General features: G+C 40.6%; 1 protein-coding gene across 6 annotated transcripts in view; it reads right to left on the bottom strand.

Moving 5' to 3' along the window:
• The window catches only part of LOC136040265 (uncharacterized), a 293,795-nt gene that overhangs the window by 79,330 nt on the left and 196,596 nt on the right, over window positions 1-17,869 (bottom strand). For 4 of the 6 annotated variants that reach the window (XM_065724489.1, XM_065724490.1, XM_065724492.1 and 1 more), the window contains 2 exons: window positions 5,462-15,874; window positions 1,521-1,663 (listed from right to left, as the gene is read on the bottom strand). In XM_065724489.1, coding sequence (XP_065580561.1) covers window positions 1,521-1,663; window positions 5,462-15,874 — 10,556 coding nt within the window. The remainder of the gene's footprint in view (window positions 1-1,520; window positions 1,664-5,461; window positions 15,875-17,869) is intronic. The other 2 variants (XM_065724493.1, XM_065724494.1) reach the window with 2 other exon arrangements.

The following is a 17,869-nucleotide window of genomic DNA, read 5'->3' as shown; positions in this document are numbered from 1 at the left end:
CAGTAATTAATAACAAAATCAATGACTTTTGGGTTTCTTTTTCGTCAGTCTTGACTTGAGAGCTATCAAATATGGGGTGGAGTAGGTAAATAATCCTATTCTATAACAGGTATGTAAAGTTATAAATCAGAGAAACACATGCAAACTTTGAGAGTGGGGGGGCAGGATTGGGACCAAGAAACAAAACAGGGCATTTCTGGTGGTCAGTTTTCCAGGGAGGCTAACCAAAACTCTCTCCTTTTGTGCAGGCATGGCAGTATATACCTTGCTTTGAACTGGAATACAGAGGCAAGGAAATATCTAGCTATTCCTTAGATATTCATAATCAACACAGTAGGGCTGGTTATGGCTTGGCAAATGGCACAAATGGTTTATCAAACTCAAAAGCATAGAAATTTTTATTTTGAGATTGGCAGCCACACTGAAGATGGAACTTCTGTCTATTGGACGCAAGTTGAAGAATTCGCCACTATATTGCTGTAGAGAACTAGTCGGCTCTCAATTCTGTAACTATACTTCAAATGCTAGAGAAATCATATAAAGAGACTCAAGACTGATGGCATTAATTCACGAGAATATAAAGGGGGGGGGGAATGTATTATCAATATTTAAGGTGAGCAATACAATTTTTTTTGAAAAAAAAAATACCAAAAAAGATATTTTTCAAAACCAACAGAGGGATGAATCTAGAGGGAAGGGGATTGCCAATCCTGTGCCCACGGCACTCCAAATGAGAGATATGTCAGAAACTCTTGGACTCTAGACATGAATCCAATTCAAACCCACAAATCTCTGTTCCATTGAGTCGATTACGAATCAAATTATGATTCATGCTGGCAATAAGTTCTGGTCTTATGAGGAAAGAAGAGCTGAGATTACGTAAAATAGTATCATTATTATTATCATCATTATTTGGTGTCTTTTGATCAGTTTAAAGCTAATCCCGCGTTCCCGCTGATGCGATTTCAAGCAAAATGACCGTTTTTAGTGACCCATGAAATTTCTTCCATTTTTTGCTGCAAGTTCATACGTGACAACTACTCAACGGCTGAATGAAATATTTCTACTCAGCCATTGAAAATCACAGCCATTATTGTAAACTGACATTTTTTTAGAATAATAAATTGCAAAAAGCTGAAAAACTGATCATGTTTATCAAAAGTTTTCCACTAATACTAGACAAGGAACATGAGGGTCGTGTCTTTTGAATCCATAATATTTGTCCTCATGGTCTGGGGGGATATATCCAGGGAAATAAACATAAAAGATAAGAATTATATTTTACTTAAGCCTAGCAAGCTTGGGCTAATCCAGGTCAGCCCTTTGTATGTTTTTTTTAGCTTCTAGAACTTGACTATTCATTTGCATATACTGTTTAAATTTATCTTAATATTTCCTCCACTGAACCGTTTTTTTTTCTGAACATTTTCTCATTTTTTCTGAATCCATTATCTACGGGCCGTTTTGCTTTAAAAAGAATCGCATCAATGGGAACCAAGGGTAAGAGATGATTTACTCACTTCGCCTCGGTCTTCATAGCCTTCATTGCATACACAGATAGCAAGGCTATCTGGCCCTTCTTTACATTCAGCATTCTTCCCACATGGTGAAGGATCACATGCCGTTCCAATTACTGTCGGGGTATTTTCAGCAATAACTGGAACTATAAAGAATAATTAGTTCGTGAAACGCAAGAGTGATTGGTTAGTAAAATGATTAATAAGAGTTCGAACCTCGTGAGGGGGATCAAATCATCTCTTTAGTAAAGAAGAGGCCATAAGAGGCACATTTTTTAATATACCCCTAAGTAAGTTCGAACCACTTCTTAGTAATTAAAGGTCATCCAAACCCATATTTCATAGCGTCCACGGTAAATTAACATGAGCCTCTTCTTTCATTAAGCGAACAGTACCGCGGGACACTTTTTTATCATGCCTATCTAAGGCACTATTTCAATATTTACATACTGAGTGGACTCGAACCACTTCTTTTATAAAAAAAAAAACGTCTACGGGGCTATTTTGTAATTTACAAACTATATGGTTTTGAACCTGTTCTTTGATAAAGAATAGGCCATACGAACTAATAATTTATAATGTACCACGTTAGAGATTATCACCAATACTTTCGTAAATAAAGTCAATCTAAACAGACATTCCACAATATCCATAGTAAGTGGACTCGAACCACACTTTCGTAAAGAAAAGCATATCTAAACCCACATTTTGTGATATACATATTGAGTGGGCTTGATCAATTCTTTAGTAAAGGTTTAAGTTTGGTAATTCATCACTAATCCTTATTTTCGAAAGATTCTACAGCCAAAAAAGCAAATTTCAAGCTTTTGGTAGTAAGTTAATTATATACCTTTTCTAACAATCTGTTTTACTACTGCTATTCGAACTACTAGCAACTCACTAGAGCACCAGGACAATTGATGCCATCTAAGATGCAAATGCTCCTCCTCTCTCCCTATTCATTCAAAGATTCACTCTTTACCCCGTCCCAATAAGCTCAAATTTCTTTTAAATCTTCCCTTATTACAACATTCCACCCCATTCGGGGATAGCCTACTTTTCGTTTTGTACAAGATGAATAACCAAAAAGAATGATCTTTAGCAATTTTTCATCGTTCATCCACAACACGCGTCCTAGCTATATCAACCTTTCTTTCCTTGTAGCACTAGAGAGTGGGGAAGAGCCACATTTTCATGAAGCCTGTTGTTTGATATGCAATCAGCCAAACGGGTACCCAAAACTATCAGTAGACAACTGCTATGGAGAGCATCTAACGACTCCTCCTCCGTCTCCCAAAGCACCCACGTTCCAGGAGCATATTTGAACGCTCTTGAGATCGTAGCTTCCGATTGTCTGATGGTGTTTTGGAGCAGGAATCTATTTCAAAGGGGTTTTAATCAGACTGACAGACCTTTCTAACAAAAATAGCAGTTCCAGACTTGGATCTTTCACTGTTTCCTTTTTTATCAATGCGTGAAGATAGAAAGAGAAACAGTTTCCTAAAATTAATTTTTTAATTCATCAAGGCAGTTATTAAACCTTAAAAACACTTGATTAGTCTGTGGAAAAATAGTTCAGGCGGTATTTACCATTTTGACAACCAAGAATGTCTTTAAAAAAAAGAAACTTGTTTATATTTCTATCATGACGAGTATTGAATTTAGATCACTTAAAACAATCGAACTTTTAATGATTATGTAGATTAGAAATTACTTTTATCTTTCGCTTTGGTCAAACCCCAACCCCCATGATTCGATAATTTAAAAACTACAGAAAAAAAAAACACTTGAAGTAACCCAACTAAACTCACGCATACAAAAGGAAAAAAAACAAAACAAAAAAAACAGTGCTATTTTGCAAAAGTACGCGGTTTTTAATTCCTAAAATTTATACGATAACGACAGAGTATTAGAGAAATGAGAAATCTTACTCGTCTTTTTTTTAAATCAATCTTTTGCAAAAAAGAGACTACAGAAAAAAAAAAAAACACTTGAAGTAACCCAACTAAACTCACGCATACAAAAGGGAAAAAAAAGTGCTATTTTGCAAAAGTACGCGGTTTTTAATTCCTAAAATTTATACGATAACGACAGCGTATTAGAGAAATGAGAAATCTTACTCGTCTTTTTTTAAAATCAATCTTTTGCAAAAAAGAGACTACAGAAAAAAAAAACACTTGAAGTAACCCAACTAAGCTCACGCATACAAAAGAAAAAAAAACAAAACAAAAAAAACAGTGCTATTTTGCAAAAGTACGCGGTTTTTAATTCCTAAAATTTATACGATAACGACAGCGTATTAGAGAAATGAAAAATCTTACTCGTCTTGTTTTTAAATCAATCTTTTGCAAAAAAGAGACTACAGAAAAAAAAACACTTGAAGTAACCCAACTAAACTCACGCATACAAAAGGAAAAAAAAAGTGCTATTTTGCAAAAGTACGCGGTTTTTAATTCCTAAAATTTATACGATAACAACAACGTATTAGAGAAATGAGAAATCTTACTCGTCTTTTTTTTAAAATCAATCTTTTGCAAAAAAGAGACTACAGAAAAAAAAACACGAAGTAACCCAACTAAACTCACGCATACAAAAGGAAAAAAAAACAAAACAAAAAAAACAGTGCTATTTTGCAAAAGTACGCGGTTTTTAATTCCTAAAATTTATACGATAACGACAGCGTATTAGAGAAATGAGAAATCTTACTCGTCTTTTTTTAAAATCAATCTTTTGCAAAAAAGAGACTACAGAAAAAAAAACACTTGAAGTAACCCGACTAAACTCACGCATACAAAAGGAAAAAAAAAGGTGCTATTTTGCAAAAGTACGCGGTTTTTAATTCCTAAAATTTATACGATAACGACAGCGTATTAGAGAAATGAGAAATCTTACTCGTCTTTTTTTAAAATCAATCTTTTGCAAAAAAGAGACTACAGAAAAAAAAACACTTGAAGTAACCCAACTAAACTCACGCATACAAAAGGAAAAAAAAAAAAAAAAAAAAAAACAGTGCTATTTTGCAAAAGTACGCGGTTTTTAATTCCTAAAATTTATACGATAACAACAGCGTATTAGAGAAATGAGAAATCTTACTCGTCTTTTTTTTAAATCAATCTTTTGCAAAAAAGAGACTACAGAAAAAAAAAACACTTGAAGTAACCCAACTAAACTCACGCATACAAAAGGAAAAAAAAAAACAAAAAAAAACAGTGTTATTTTGCAAAAGTACGCGGTTTTTAATTCCTAAAATTTATACGATAACGACAGCGTATTAGAGAAATGAGAAATCTTACTCGTCTTTTTTTAAAATCAATCTTTTGCAAAAAATAGACAACAGAAAAAAAAAAAACACTTGAAGTAACCCAACTAAACTCACGCATACAAAAGGAAAAAAACAACAAAAAAAAACAGTGCTATTTTGCAAAAGTACGCGGTTTTTAATTCCTAAAATTTATTCGATAACGACAGCGTATTAGAGAAATGAGAAATCTTACTCGTCTTTTTTTTAAATCAATCTTTTGCAAAAAAGAGACTACAGAAAAAAAAAACACTTGAAGTAACCCGACTATACTCACGCATACAAAAGGAAAAAAAAAGTGCTATTTTGCAAAAGTACGCGGTTTTTAATTCCTAAGGTTTATATGATAACGGCAGCGTATTAGAGAAATGAGAAATCTTACTCGTCTTTTTTTTAAATCAATCTTTTGGAAAAAAGAGACAGGAGAAAAACAATTAAAATCTGGCAATATTTATGATCAAACGCTTTCAAAAAATAAGAAAACAAAAAGGCGGTACAACAATCACCACAGTACAAAAAAGACAGAAATAATAGAGGTGAAGGTACTAAGTGAATTTGTGCATTTCTATCTAAATGCAAACCGAAAACCCCCTTTTTGGTGTTTTAAAAATACTTGAGTATCATAAAAAAAAGAAAAACAACTTACTTGGTTTACAGCCAGATGTAGGAGATCCAGTGAAACCAGCCAGGCAGGTGCAGGTGGCCTTGTGATTTAGAACAAAACACTCCGTGTTGGAGCCACACACGTTGAAGTTGCAGGGATTCAAACAGGCCTGATTGATGCAAGATTCCCGAAGCGGGCAATCGGAATCACTAGAACATGCAATCAACACCTGCTGCTCATCACGAGATGGAGAAAGAGAAGTTGCTACGGGAAAGATTGTCGATGTTTCGGTAACTACTATTGCTGGCTCCTGGGTAGAAAAGGAACCTGGTTTATCAACAGGGAATGGTGGACCCTGTTCTGACTCTATTTCTGATTCAATTGGCTCAGTTGCTGGAGACAACTGGAGTGGGGATTTTGTACTGGACAAAGTGGTTGAACCCTGTAGAATCCCTAGAGGGAAAGAACCAACAGGAGGTTTTTGTGTTTCTGCTATTGGAAGAGGTCTGGCTTTCGGAGGTTCAGTTTCAACTTCAATATTTTCTTGCGAAATGAAAGGTGGTTCTTTTGATGTTGGTACTTCATTGACTGTCACCGACTCAGCTAATATCGGGAACGGATTGGTCTGAATTACAGTAGGTGAAACTGTCATTGGCTTTAAGTTTGGTGATGAAGTTTCGAAGGCAGATTCAACATTTTCAGTTGCAGCAGTGGGAGTATTGGAAAATCCAGGTCTAGTGCTTAACACAGTTTCCTGATCTACAGCTGTTGGAGGATTAGTATTAAAACCACCTGGTTTCACTTGGGGGGATACAAATGGCAATTCTGAATCAGATGATTCAGCTATGACACTCTCAGTAGATATATCTTGTGGTCTGACAGTAAAAGCTGGCTGAGAAACAGTACCCTGTGGGACGATTCCCATAGGGGCAACAGTAGTAAATGGTCTGACTGGATCAACAATCGGTTTAACTGTCGATTGTTTAATGTCTGGTTCAACCTCTACTGACTGAGTAGGAAACAATGGCGAAGGGGATGAAAGTGGTAGGCCAGAGCTAGGAGTGCTTTGAGCAACAACGGGAAGTCCATTATTTGTCCCCAGATTTATGGGCTTGACAACAGGCTCTAGAGATTCATTTGGTAGTTCAGCTTCACTTTGTATTTTTTCAGTTACTATCTCTTGCTTTTCCGAAAGTGATGGATTCTGAGGCGGAAGGGTGCCAGGAATACCAAGTACAGTTGGTTTTGCTTGCGGGGGATTAAGAAAGGGAGTTACTCCCTTGTCCACCGACAAAGAGGGAGATACAGACACCTGTTCAGCTTCAGCAATAATGGGCTCAGTAGCAAAAGTAGGACGGGTCGTCACCACAGGAGATAAAGATGGCATGGTGTCTGGTATTCCATTGATAGCTGGCGCTTGTTGTGGTGGAGGCAGAGGAGTGAAAGATTGTGGCTTTCCAATGGGTTCCAAAGGACTTCTTTCATTTTCTAACTCTGTAATAATTTCCTCTGTTGGTAATACTGGATTGAAAGAAACTGTAGTAGGAAGAGGAGGAAAAGTCCCAGGGACGGATGTGACAGCTGGTGCTTGCTGGAGCGGAGGTTGAGGACCAACAGGCTCCTGTTCAGCTATGGGCTGTATTGGTAGATTTGATTCACTCGATTCAGATAAAACAGATTCTGTTTGGAAGGCTGGTCTCAGGGTAGTTGATAAAGAGCTCGGTATTGGCGTCCCAGGAATTCCTTGGGCAACAGGTGCTGGCTGAGGAGAAGGAGCAGGTTTTAACACCTCTGGCTGAGATATAGGCCCTAGAGAAGGCTCTGAATCACCTAACTCCGAAATAATTGCTTCAGTTTGTAGTTCTGGGCGCACAGATGTGGCCAAATTCAGTGGGGGTAATGTTCCAGGAATTCCGCTCGCTGTCGGTGCCTGTTGAGGTGGTGACAGAGGACTAAGAGGCTCCTGTTCTGCAACCGCTTCTAATGGTCCACTGTTTTCATCAGCCTCAGAAACAATTGGTTCAGTTTGCAATAAAGGTCGTGTGGTAGTTATAACCAGTGATGGTTGTAAAGTTCCAGGAATACCACTTACTGAAGGAACTTCTTGAGGAGGAGGAAGGGGGTTTAATTGTCCTTGTTCAGGCATTGGAGCTAATGAAGCTCCTGATTCTCCGACTTCAGAAATAACAGGTTCAGTCTGCAATTGGGGTATTGTGGGCGTTGCAAAAGAAGCTGGCGACAACGTTCCAGGAATTCCAGTTACAGGTGGAGCTTCTTGAGGTGGGGGAGTGAGGTTGGCCTGCCCTTGCTCGGGTACAGGGTTTGACAAGACCTCTGATACATCTGCTTCAGAAATTATGGGTTCAGTCTGTAATTGCGGCACTGAAGGTGTTACAAAAGATACAGGTGGTAGCGTTCCTGGAATTCCAGTTACAGATGGAGCTTGCTGTGGTGGGGGAAAAGGACTGACCTGACCTTGTTCAGGAATAGGGTTTGACAAAGCCTCTGCTTCATCTACTTCAGAAGCAACTGGTTCTGTTTGTAAATGTGGTGGTGTAAGTGTCACAGGTGATATTGGTGATAATGTCCCAGGGATTCCAGTGACGGAAGGAACCTGCTGAGGCGGGGCTAAAGGTGGTGCTTGACCCTGTTCTGCAAGAGGTTCTAATGGAACATTCGCTGGTTCAGCCTCAGATATAACTGGTTCCGTTTCTAGAGAAGGGCCCACTGTAGGAGCAGTGGCAATAGGCTTCAAGGTTCCTGGAAGTCCGGTAACGAAAGAGTCTGCTTGAGGAGAAGTTAAGACAGGAAGATCATTGGGCTTGCCTAAAGGTTCTAGAGGCTCATTTATTCCTCCTGCTTCAGAAACAATTGGTTCTGTTTGTAACTGTGGTGGTGTAAAAGTTACAGGTGATATCGACGAGAATGCACCGGGGATGCCAGTGATAGAAGGAGATTGCTGAGGAGGGGCAACAGGTGATGCTTGGCCTTGTTCTGCAACAGGTTCTAATGGTATATTTGCTTGTTCAGCCTCAGCAACAACAGGTTCTGTTAGTAGAGAAGGACCCGTTGTTGGAGCAGTGACAATCGGATTCAAAGTTCCTGGAAGTCCAGTTGCGAAAGAGCCTTCTTGAGGAGAAGGTAAGGAAGCAGGCTCATTGGGCTTGGCTAAAGGTTCTGGAGGCTCATTTACTCCTCCTGTTTCAGAAACAATCGGCTGTGTTTGCAACTGTGTTGGTGCAAGAGTTACAGGTAATATCGATGACAATACCCCAGGGATACCAGTAACAGAAGGAGCTTGCTGAGGCGGAGCAACAGGTGATACTTGGCCTTGTTCTGCAACCGGCTCTAATGGAACATTTGCTTGTTCAGCTTCAGAAATAACAGGTTCCGTTTGTAGAGAAGGACTCTCTGTTGGAGCAGTGGCAATTGGCACCAAAGTTCCTGGAAGTCCGGTAACGAAAGAGCCTTCTTGAGGAGAAGGTAAGGCACCAGGTTCGTTGGGCTTGGCTAAAGGTTCTGGGGGCTCATTTATTCCTCCTGTTTCAGCAGCAATCGCTTCAGTAGAAACTAAAGGCGTAAAAGTAGTTACTTGAAAAATTGGCTCAGTTGTACCTGGAATACCACTTACTGGTGGAGCTTGCTGAGGTGAAGGAGGGGGGTTAACCTGTCCTTGTTCTGCTACAGGGTTTGACAGAGGCTCTGGTTCTTCCACTTCAGAAACAATTGGTTCCGTCTGTAGTTGTGGAGCAGTAGGTGTAACAGGAGATAGAGGTGGCAATGTTCCAGGAATTGAACTTACAGGTGGAGCTTGCTCAGGAGGAGGGGGAGGACTAACCTGTCCTTGTTCTGGTATAGGATTTGACAAAGGCTCTTGTTCATCTACTTCAGAAATAATGGGCTCTGTCTGCAACTGTGGAGCCGTAGGTGTCATAGACGACACTGGTGGTAGTGTTCCAGGAATAGAGCTTACAGGAGGAGCTTCCTGAGGTGGAGGAGGAGGAGTAACCTGTCCTTGTTCTGATACAGGATTTGACAAGGACTCTGGCTCATCTACTTCTGAAATAATTGGTTCTGTCTGCAACGGCGGAACAGTAGGTGTTACAGGAGATAGCGGTGGGAGCGTTCCAGGAATTGAGCTTACAGGTGGAGCTTGCTGAGGAGGGGGAAAAGGAGGGTTGGCCTGCCCTTGCTCTGGTATGGGATTCGACAAAGGATCTGGCTGATCTACTTCGGAAATAATTGGCTCTGTCTGTAATTGTGGAACGGTAGGTGTTACAGGGGATACAGGTGGCAGTGTTCCAGGAATTGAACTTACAGGTGGAGCTTGCTCAGGAGGAGGAGGAGGGCTGACTTGCCCTTGCTCTGATACAGGATTTGACAAAGACTCTGGTTCGTCTACTTGAGAAATAATTGGTTCTGTCACCAACTGCGGAACTGTAGGCGTTACAGGAGACAGCGGGGGGAGCGTTCCGGGAATTGAACTTACAGGTGGAGCTTGCTGAGGGGGAGGAGGGTTGACCTGGCCTTGCTCTGGTATAGGATTTGACAAAGGGTCGGGTTCATCTACTTCAGAAATAATTGGTTCTGTCTGTAATTGTGGAATCGTGGATGTTACAGAAGATATCGGAGGCAATGTTCCAGGAATTGAGCTAACAGAGGGAGCTTCCTGAGGCAGAGAAGGAGGATTCGCTTGACCCTGTTCTGGTATGGGCTTCAAGGAGGCACCTGATTGGTCTGCTTCAGATATTACTGGTTCAGTGGGCAATTGAGGTGCTGACGTTGTTGCGAGAGATATCGGCTCCAATGTACCAGGAATACCAGTAATAGAAGGAGCTTGTTGAGGTGGAACTGCAGGAGCAACTTGTCCTTGCTGTCCAACAGGCTCTAGAGGAGTATTTACTGGTTGAGCTTCAGAGATAACAGGCTCTGTCTGTAGAGACGGACCAAGCGTTGAAACGGTAATGATCGGCTCCAAAGTTCCAGGAAGTCCCGTAACGAAAGATCCTTCCTGAGGAGCAGGTAAAGTATCAGGAGTCTCGGGCTTAACTAAAGGTTCAAGAGGCTTATTTACTGCCTCTATTTCAGCATTCACAGCGTCAGTTGAAACTGAAGGTCTGAATGTAGTTGCAGGAAAAATTGGCTGAGCTGTGCCGGGAATACCAGTAACACCAGGTGCTTGACCTGCGGGAGGAAACGGAGTCAGAATTGCATTTTCAGTTACCGGTTGTATGACATTATCGATGCTTTCTGCTTCAGCAACAACAGGCTCTGTTGGAATTTGGGGCCTTATTGACGTTCCCAATGGTCTAAGAGGAGGAAATGTTCCAGGAATTCCGGTAACACCTGTGTCTATTTGTGGAGGAGTAACTCCTGCTGGTAATTGAGGTGCTGACGAGGGTTGAATGGATCCTAATTTTTCGTCTGCTTCCACATCTATAGGCTCAGTGGGCAACTCCGGTCTCAGTGAACTAACAGATAATGTTGTTGGCAAGGTTCCTGGCAGGCCATCTATTGTTGAAGCTCCCATGGGAGAAGACACAGGTTGAATGGCTCCTGGCTTAGTAACAGGACGGAACTGTTGATTTACCGCATCAGAAACAATTTCGATAGCTTCAGTTGATAGAGATGGTCTAATTGGACTATTCAGTTCAATTGGCTGAAGTGTCCCAGGAACTCCAATAGTTGGTGGCGTTTCCTGCACATTCGGGAATGCAGGAAACTTCCCTCCTTCAACTAAGGGGGATAGAGTTCCACTTGCACCACTCACTTCGGCCAATACAGGTTCAGTTACTATGGAAGGTCTTTCAGAAGGATATGATTCAACTGGCTCTTGCGTACCTGGAATAGCAAAAACTGTAGGCATCGTTTGAGGGTTTTGTAAGGGAATAGAAGAGCCTGGTTTACCAATTGGTTCAAACGTTTCAATTGAGCTGACTGCCTCCAAAGCTATATTTTCTGTTGATAAAATAGGTTTCAGGGTTGTAAAAGAAGAAAAAGATGGCAACGTACCTGGGATACTATTAACAACGGGAGCCTGCTCTGGGGGATTAAGAGGGGAAGGTAGATTATTTTCGACAAGTGGGGCCGATGGAGAACCTGCTTCACCTACTTCAGCTAGAAGGCTTTCTGTGACTATGTTAGGTATAGTAGAAGATAAGAAACTAACCGGCGGTAGGGTTCCTGGAATACCTGCAAGATTAGGAGCTTCTTGCGGTGGCATTAAAGGGGCACTTGGAGGAGAAGCTCCTACCGGAGCCACTGTTCCACTCAACTCATTTACTTCAGCAATAATTGACTCAGTTGAAAGAGGAGGACGTAAAGACGTAACAGAAGATGCAGGTGGTAATGTTTCTAGAAAACTATCAACAGTAGGAGCTTGCTGAGGTGGCGATGTGATTCCAGAAAAAACTGGCTCAGTTACTGGTCCCAAAGGGGCATTTTCGCTATTTGCCTCGGCAAGAATGGCTTCTGTTGATATTGCTGGTCTCAAAGAAGAAACAAATGTAATCTGCTCAGTAGTCCCTGGGATACCAGTAACAGATGGTGCTTGCTGAGGAGGTGTTAAAGAAGCCACTGTTCCAGGCTGAGCTATAGGTTCGGCAACATCACTTGCTGGGCTTATTTCAGCAACAACCGGTTCCGTTATTAGTGCTGGTCTACTAGGTGTAAATAAGGTAGCAGGCGGCAGTGTTCCTGGAATACCAGTTATGGCTGAAGCTTGTTCAGGAGGGGGAAGATTCAACGCTTCCTCTTCAGCAGATGGGGGTACGTTAGAGTTTAGTTCATCCGCTTCGGCTAAAACTGCCTCGGTCGCCAGTGTAGGTGTTAGAGAGGGAGTAAAAGTAATAGGCGAAAGAGTGCCAGGAGCTGTCGCTATATCTTGAGCTTCCTGAGGTGGCTCTAAAGGTGACAGTGAACTTGGCTTTCCGACAGGTTTTGCTGGCTTATTTAGCTCGTTTGTTTCTGCAATGACGGCTTCAGTAGAAACTAAAGGTTTTATAGAAGTTTCAACATTAGATCCAGCTGGTCCAGGCTTACCGGTAGCGACGGAAATTTGCTGAGGGGCAAAAGAACCTTGTTCTGAAATAGGTGGTAAATCATTATTACCGTTTTCCAGTTGAGTGATAACTGCCTCTGTTGGATACTGCGAGGCAAAAGAAGGAATAAATGTCAGCGGTTCTAATGCACCTGGAATACCAGTTACTGCTGGAGACAACTGGGGTGGAGGCAAAGGAGGCAATGACCCTGGTTGAGCTACAGGGTTGGCTAATTCTCCAAACGGACTTACTTCCGCTAAAATGGGATCTGTCACTAATGGTGGTCTAAAAGATGTGACAAATGCAGTTGGTGCGACAGTTCCCGGAATACTACTAATAGGTGGAACTTTTTCGGCAGAAGGTAAAGGTTTAGGAGCGGCTTCTTCAGGGAAAGGTCGTTGAATAGATCCAGGTTGTTCAGCTTCAGCTATAACAGAGCTTTCTTCTACTGAAGATGCAACAGAGGGCGCCAATGTAATTGGCTGAAGTGTACCCGGGATAGCAGATATGCCAGGGCGATTAGGTGACAGCAAAGGGGGGATAGAAGAAGGTTCAACAATTGGGATTGCGCTTTCACCTAATTTATCTGCTTCTACAACCACCGGCTCGGTCACTAAGGGTAATGGTTTCACGGTTGTGGCAAACGCAATAGGTGTTCCTGGAATTCCACTAACACCAGGAGCTGGCTGTGGCGGTTGTAAAGGTGTAGCAGTATTCTTGTCAGCAATTGGCTGCAAAGGGATGTTATCACCGTCTATCTGACTAACAACTGTCTCTGTTTGCAGTTGTGGCTTCGGAGAAGGAGTAGATGTCAACGATTCAAATATACTTGTAATACCTGTTATCCCTGGGGCTTGTTGTATAAGAGGAGGGGAAGCTCCAGGAGTCGGGCCTTCAGAAAGAGGTGGTGGGACAGGACCAGCTTCTTCAACTTTGGAAACAACTGGTTCAGTTACCAGAAATGGCCTAGTAACAGGAGGATATGTAACAGGCTGTAGTGTACCAGGAATGGCAGAAATATCTGAAAATGGTATAGATGGAGTTAATGGAGCAACAGTGGAAGGTTTAGCTATAGGCTGAAGAGTCGTACCTAAACGATCTGATTCTAAAACAATAGATTCTGTCAGTAGTGATGATAGTCCTGGTGTTGTAGTAAGTGTCACAGGTTGTAAGTTTACGGGGACACTGGTAGCATCAGGGGCTTGTTGAGGTTGTGTTGTTGACGCAATGAGGCCATGATCAGAAATTGGTGGCAACTGAACATTTTCGTATTCCGCTTGGCTAACGACAGCCTCTGTTTGTAGCTGTGGTATTAACGAAGGGGTAAAAGTTATTAGATCAAATGCACTTGGAAAACTTGTTACTGGTTGTACTTCCTGTGGAGGGGGTAAGGTAGCCACAGTCTCTGGCTGAGCTAAGGGCTCGTTGGCTTCATTCGACGGCTTTCCTTCAGCAACTATAGGTGCAGTAGCAATCTGAGGTTTAAGTGATGTTCCAACTGCCAGGGGTGGTAAAGTTCCAGGAATACCATTAACACTAGGAATTTTCTGAGAAGTAGGTAAAGGTGTGACATATCCTTGATCAGGGATGGGCGGTAAAGGACGGTTTTCAGCACCTGATTCAGAAATAATTGCTTCCGTTGACAAGCCCGGTTTCAATAAAGGGGGAGATGTTGCTGGCTCAAGCATACTTGGAATACCTGCTATACCTGGTAATTGAATTGGTGGTGGTAAGGGTGACAATGGTCCTGGCTGAGCTACAGGTTCAATCCCCTGACCTATTGGTTTTACTTCCGCTACTAAAGGTTCTGTCACTAGAGGTGGTCGAAGTGATGAGTAAAATTCGTTTGGAGACAAAGTACCAGGGAAACCACTGATACTGGGGCCTTGTTGAGGAGGAAGTTGTGTCCCCGAAAGATCTTTTTCTGCTATGGGCGGCGGAATAGAAATAGACTCATCGACTTCCATGAATACAGCTTCTGTAGTCACCGTTGGTCTAAGAGAAGACGTTAAGGGTGGTGACTGATTAGTCCCTGGAACAACCCAAACCCCTGAAGGCTGTTGTGAGGGGGGGACAAATCCTGGCCTATCTATTGGGCCAATGGTCTCACCTATGTGAGTGACTACAGCAACAACAGATTCAGTTATGAATTCCGGTCTTTCAGAGGGAGCCGGTCGGTGTAATGGTACTAATGTACCAGGAATGCTACTAGCCGAGAGACTTCCTTGAGATGGTTTTAAACTAGCATTCCCACTTGACTCCGTGAAAGGTTTTACATTTTCATCAAACCTATCAATTTCTGCAATAACTGCTTCAGTCGGTAGGAACGGTTTTAAAGGAGTGGAAAATACAGAAGGTGAAGGAGTTTCCTGAACCCCTTGGATATTTCCAGGCTTTAAGGAAGTAACAACCCCATTTTCAGCAACAGGTCTTGTGTCTCCGGTTATTGTGCTTAGTTCAAGAACGATGGCTTCTGTCGATATTGGCAATTTTGTAGTAGTGATATTAATCAAGGGTGGCAAAGTTCCAGGAATACCATTAACCACAAAACCCTGCTCAGGAGAAGTCAAGCCTTCTTGTTCAGCAGTGGGTGGCAACTGGGTATTAGCTTCATCAGCGAGAAGTATAGCAGGTTCACCTTGTGCAACACTTTCAATTGTAGTAGAAGACATAACTGATTGAAGAGTACCAGGAACACCAATTATACCTGATGCATCTTTTACTGTGGATACAAGGAGTTCTAAGCCAGGTTGCGCAGTCGGTTTTAGAGTCTCAGGCGCTTGGTTTGCTTCGAAAATCACAGGTTGAGTTAAGAGCGTTGGCTTTCCTGTTGTAGTATCATTAATAGGTGATATTCCAGAGACTGTTGCTGATATACTATTAATAGTAGGATAGAAACTAATATCTGCTAATGGGTCGATACTTGCATGTTTTGTTGAATGTTCAATTACGACCACTTCTGTAACAACATTTTTTTTGGTAGATTCGAATGCATTCGTGTTAGATACTGAAACCTCTTCAACTGCCAGTGGTATGTAAGTTGGTGTCATTATATCAGTTTGGTGCCCCAGCGGTCTAAAAGTTGTGTTGCCTTGTACAACATTTATATTAACTGGTTCTGCAGTCGTTTCTCCAAGTGGAATTCCAGGCTTCAAAGGAGGTAATGTTCCTGGTATTCCTATAGGAACTATAGGCTGAGGAGGTAAAGTGGGTATTCTTGTCGTAGTTGTTTGGTCTATCATAAAGGAGTCCCCTCGTTCGTCAACCTCATTTTCACTAATAATTGGTTCAGTAAAAATAGAACCAGGCGGTGTAACACTTGTGACCTCTGATGGTGGCTCAACAGATGATGAAAGGACGGTTGCTGTCGCTGATGGTGCTTTTTCAGTTGAGGTGACAATAGTCAGCGCAGGTGCTGCAGTGTGAAAACAAGAGTTAGTGCAAAAACATGAAGCGGAATTAAACCAAACTTAATCATGCATATAGAGAAGAATTGTGACAAGTGAGACGGAAACCTGTCAATATACAAAGGAGTTTCTCAAGAAAATGTGACTATTAGATCAGATTTATTGAACAATTCATGAAATGTAACAAAAATATCTGCAAATATCAATAAAAAATTCGCCTTTTTGACAAAAAAATCTTTAAGACTTTTATATTAGTTTTTGGCAATTAATAAAGATATTCTTGAATTATGTGCTTTTTTCGTATTTTCAGCCAAACATGGACATGAATATATCTTAAAAAATTAACAAAAATGTCTTTCGGATACCTTTTTTGGTTTTCGTTGTTGAAATCCTAAGAAATTTAGTTTTTTTTAGTTGGTGCATTACATTTTAATAGGTTTTCGTTGCATTTGTCAGGCCAAGAGCCAACCATGAGAAATAGCCAGAAATATCTCTTCGAAATTTCAAACTTATTAACAATGATATTCACAAGACTTTTACGTTGACTTGGTCTGTATTAATAAATAAATAAATAAAAACTTTCTCGTGCAAAAGTCAATAACTAGATGAATGTATCAGAAATCAATAAACACTCAGAAACAACTCTTTAAAAAGTAAAAATTATTGAGAAAAAATAGTCAAAAACCTTTGTGTTAACGCTTGTGAAAGTACCGAGGATACAAAATAAACTGAACCCATTTTAGGTCTATTTATACCTGAAAATCAGGATTTCCTAAGAATTTTCACTAGTTTGATTCAAAATTATACAGTTTTTTTAGCATTACAGCATTTTCGTCAGTGTTGCCACGATAGACCGTAGAAAGGAAAACGCAAAACTAGCTATTTAAATGTACAACCCTTTTCGTCAGAAAGAAACTCAAATTTTAACAAAATCTCTATTCTCAAAGACAACTACGCCATCAAAGGAAAGCTATGCGTTTTAAGTTGTTTGATGTCATGTATTTGTAGCTTGCTTTTATCACCATCCTTTCTTCTTCTTCTTTTTTTATTTAAAGATGTGGCACCAATTACTACCAAAAAATGCTTAACTACATATTGAGACCTTCTTCACTGAAATTAGATTTACTTATTTTTCCCAATTTTTATGACATATATGGTTATGTAAGTTTCTACTTAATCCATTCAAACAATCGGTATTTAAAGAAACCGGGGGTCTTTTTAAATTCAGATATTAGCAGCAGCAGTGTCAAATATAGGCTCCAAATACCCCCCCCCCAAAAAAAAAAAAATTAATAGTTGTAAACTGTTCATATATTACAGTTTCTTCGTGTAGTTTGACCAGAAATTATTTATTATTTTAACTAATTCTCTTTTAATTATTTTGTTTCATATTCCTTGCATTAATACATTATCTGATTTTATTTGCTTATGTTTTTCTACTAATAAGCCTCTCATTTTACTTATTACGAAAAAAAATGTAATATCGTTCCCGGCAAGAAATATAGTATGCTAAGTGCGTTTGTTTATTTGGTATTTAATTAGATACATGGTCTCACCCCCTAGTTATCAATTCTTAAATAACTTAAAAATTCAGTTCGCAACATTTATTCAACTTTCCCTTTCCCTCCGTAAGTCCCATTTATCCATCCACTGTTTTGAACTGTTTTTTCCCAGCGTTCCCGAGTTTATCTAGCTACTAAGAAGTAGAATTCTCTTCCCTGTGAAATATCATGTGAGAAGTCTGTTCCCACATTATTTCAATCTGCTTGTAAGTTTTTTAAACTGGAGTAAAGACTCCGTATTTTGATCTTTGTCCGCATTTTCTATTTTTGTCCGTAATTTTCACCACTTTTCTGTTTTGGGTACTTGTATGATATACACCCTACCTAATGTTCTTCTAATATGTTTCTCTGACGCTCAATCCTAACGAAACGTACCAAACTAAGATAGAAGTATAATACTTGAGAAACAAATTTAGGCTATATATTTGTAAGTTAGGGGGT

This window comes from Artemia franciscana, chromosome 20 (genome assembly GCF_032884065.1).
Source record: "Artemia franciscana chromosome 20, ASM3288406v1, whole genome shotgun sequence".
In the NCBI taxonomy this organism is placed as follows: domain Eukaryota; kingdom Metazoa; phylum Arthropoda; class Branchiopoda; order Anostraca; family Artemiidae; genus Artemia; species Artemia franciscana.
The sequence above is the reverse complement of the archived record's forward strand: the minus strand, read 5'-3'. Positions and strand labels throughout refer to the sequence as shown.